General features: G+C 38.0%; 1 protein-coding gene across 1 annotated transcript in view; it reads left to right on the forward strand.

Moving 5' to 3' along the window:
* Positions 1-2,063, forward strand: part of LOC107706597 (kinesin-1 heavy chain-like) — a 26,648-nt gene that overhangs the window by 17,247 nt on the left and 7,338 nt on the right. Inside the window, exons 13-14 of the mRNA XM_016510350.1 lie at positions 959-1,027; positions 1,302-1,508. Of these exons, the coding sequence (XP_016365836.1) occupies positions 959-1,027; positions 1,302-1,508 (276 nt within the window). The remainder of the gene's footprint in view (positions 1-958; positions 1,028-1,301; positions 1,509-2,063) is intronic.

The raw sequence follows: 2,063 nt of genomic DNA on the forward strand, positions 1-2,063 counted from the left end.
ATATATAAATCTAGAAGTAAATGCAAAAGTAAAAAGCATTGAATAATGTGTTTCTTATATCTATTGCATTTAAACACATCTATGAAAGATTGTATTACTGTACTGTGTAAAAAAAGAATCACAATATTGAAAAAGCCTTTTAAGTAACAATGTTTGGATTTAAAATCAAAATAATGGATAAATGTTGTGTTTGTGGTAAACAGCCACAGATCAGGAGCAGACTCCTGTGTGAAAGCACAGTCTGTGCTGCTTCTATACCGCACATGGACTGCATGAGCACTGCAAACGGAGTATGTGTGAACCTGGTGTAAAAGGCCGCCTCACATACAGCTCACAAAATCAGGCTTGTGCTGTGTGTAAGCTTTTGTGCAACAATTGCACGATTGTCGAAACGAAAATGCATGGCATGATCAAACATTTAGGTGAGAGAAATATATATTTTTGAAAAATGTCTAAAAAATGCCCCCCTCCACCCCTCAAATAAAAAAAATCCCCTCTCAGAAGAGTCACCTAAGAGGGGAATTCATTTTCAAAAATAAAATTCAGGCCCTGAATAAATGTCTACAAATCTTGATTGGATCATCACTATAAATAATTCTACATGATAAAAAGAAGGCTTTAAAAAGATCGGTATCGGTGATCGTATCGGCAGATACTGCTTTCTGTGATCGGTGATCGGCCTCAAAAATCCTGATCGGAGCACCCCTAGTAAATAGTATATTTTGAATAGTATTTAGATTTTTTCTATTGATATTACTGTAGTTTTTAATCAAATAAATTCAGCCTTGGTGTGTATCGGAGACTTTAAAAAAAAAAAAAAACATACTGACCCCAGACTTTTAACTTTTGAAGTGCATAATTGGTAATAACAGAACAATAAGTTCCATTGTAAAATAAAGATGTGTTTCAAGACTCATTCATTACAATCATTCTGTTTCTCTCTGCTCTCTGCTTTTAGGATGATGAGATAAATCAGCAGTCTCAGCTGGCTGAGAAACTCAAGCAGCAGATGTTGGATCAGGAAGAGGTGAGACTTAAACACGCACCACACATCAGATTTACGTTATTTCCCATAAATAAGAACAGTGTCCTGTCTCCTAGTTGGCTGTGAATTATCTGGAGACTAAAAACTCAGGAGTTGGGGTTTGCCCTTTGCCATTAAAAGCTATAAATAATAAATAACGTTCTGGCCTAGTGCACATGCTCCTTACATGTTGTGTTGAGTTCCCATCACATTCCCCTCTTCTCTCTCCTCAATAATTTGACACTGATGATCCAACACAAAAATCTTTGTGTTGTAGCTGCTGGTCTCAACGCGAAGGGACCATGACAACCTGCAGGCGGAGCTCACCCGTCTTCAGATGGAGAACGAGGCGTCTAAAGAGGAGGTGAAGGAGGTGCTGCAGGCCCTGGAGGAGCTTGCAGTTAACTATGATCAGAAGAGTCAGGAGGTTGAGGACAAGACCAAGGAGTTTGAAGCCCTAAATGAAGAGCTCAACCAGAAATCTGTGAGGAGAAAAACACCATTTTCTTCACTATTGTTTAATTCACTTTCACCGAAAAGTTGTAATTTACTTTTGCTTGAACATTTTCTTCTCTCTTTTTGTCTAGACATCAAGTTAGATTCAAATCTTTAGAAGACACATAAAATCTAATGTTGTTAAAGTGCCCCTATTATGCCTTTTCGAATATTACCTTTCATGCAGTGTGTCATGTAGCTGTATGTGAACATAAACTATCTGCAAAGCTGTGAAGCCGACAGTGCACCATAAATAAAGTTATTGTCTAACAAAAAAAAGAGTCAGCTCGCAATCGCCTAAACGAGTCGTCAGGAATTCAAATCTTATTCTGTTACGGCTCTACGTCACGAAGTAACACATTTTTGTATAATGTCTGCCCACGTACTACGTCGCCAACTTGCCCGCCCACAAACAGTAACATTTCCGTGTGGTTAACATCATGTTGAGAAGACGTTGTATCCTACGCTGTGAGAGTAAATTTGTTTTATCACATCTTATAATTACCACAAACTTGTTAACACTTGACACTTACCACTGTAAACG

The sequence above is a fragment of the Sinocyclocheilus rhinocerous genome, unplaced genomic scaffold (genome assembly GCF_001515625.1).
Source record: "Sinocyclocheilus rhinocerous isolate Xijiao unplaced genomic scaffold, SAMN03320098_v1.1 scaffold2189, whole genome shotgun sequence".
Classification (NCBI taxonomy): Eukaryota; Metazoa; Chordata; class Actinopteri; order Cypriniformes; family Cyprinidae; genus Sinocyclocheilus; species Sinocyclocheilus rhinocerous.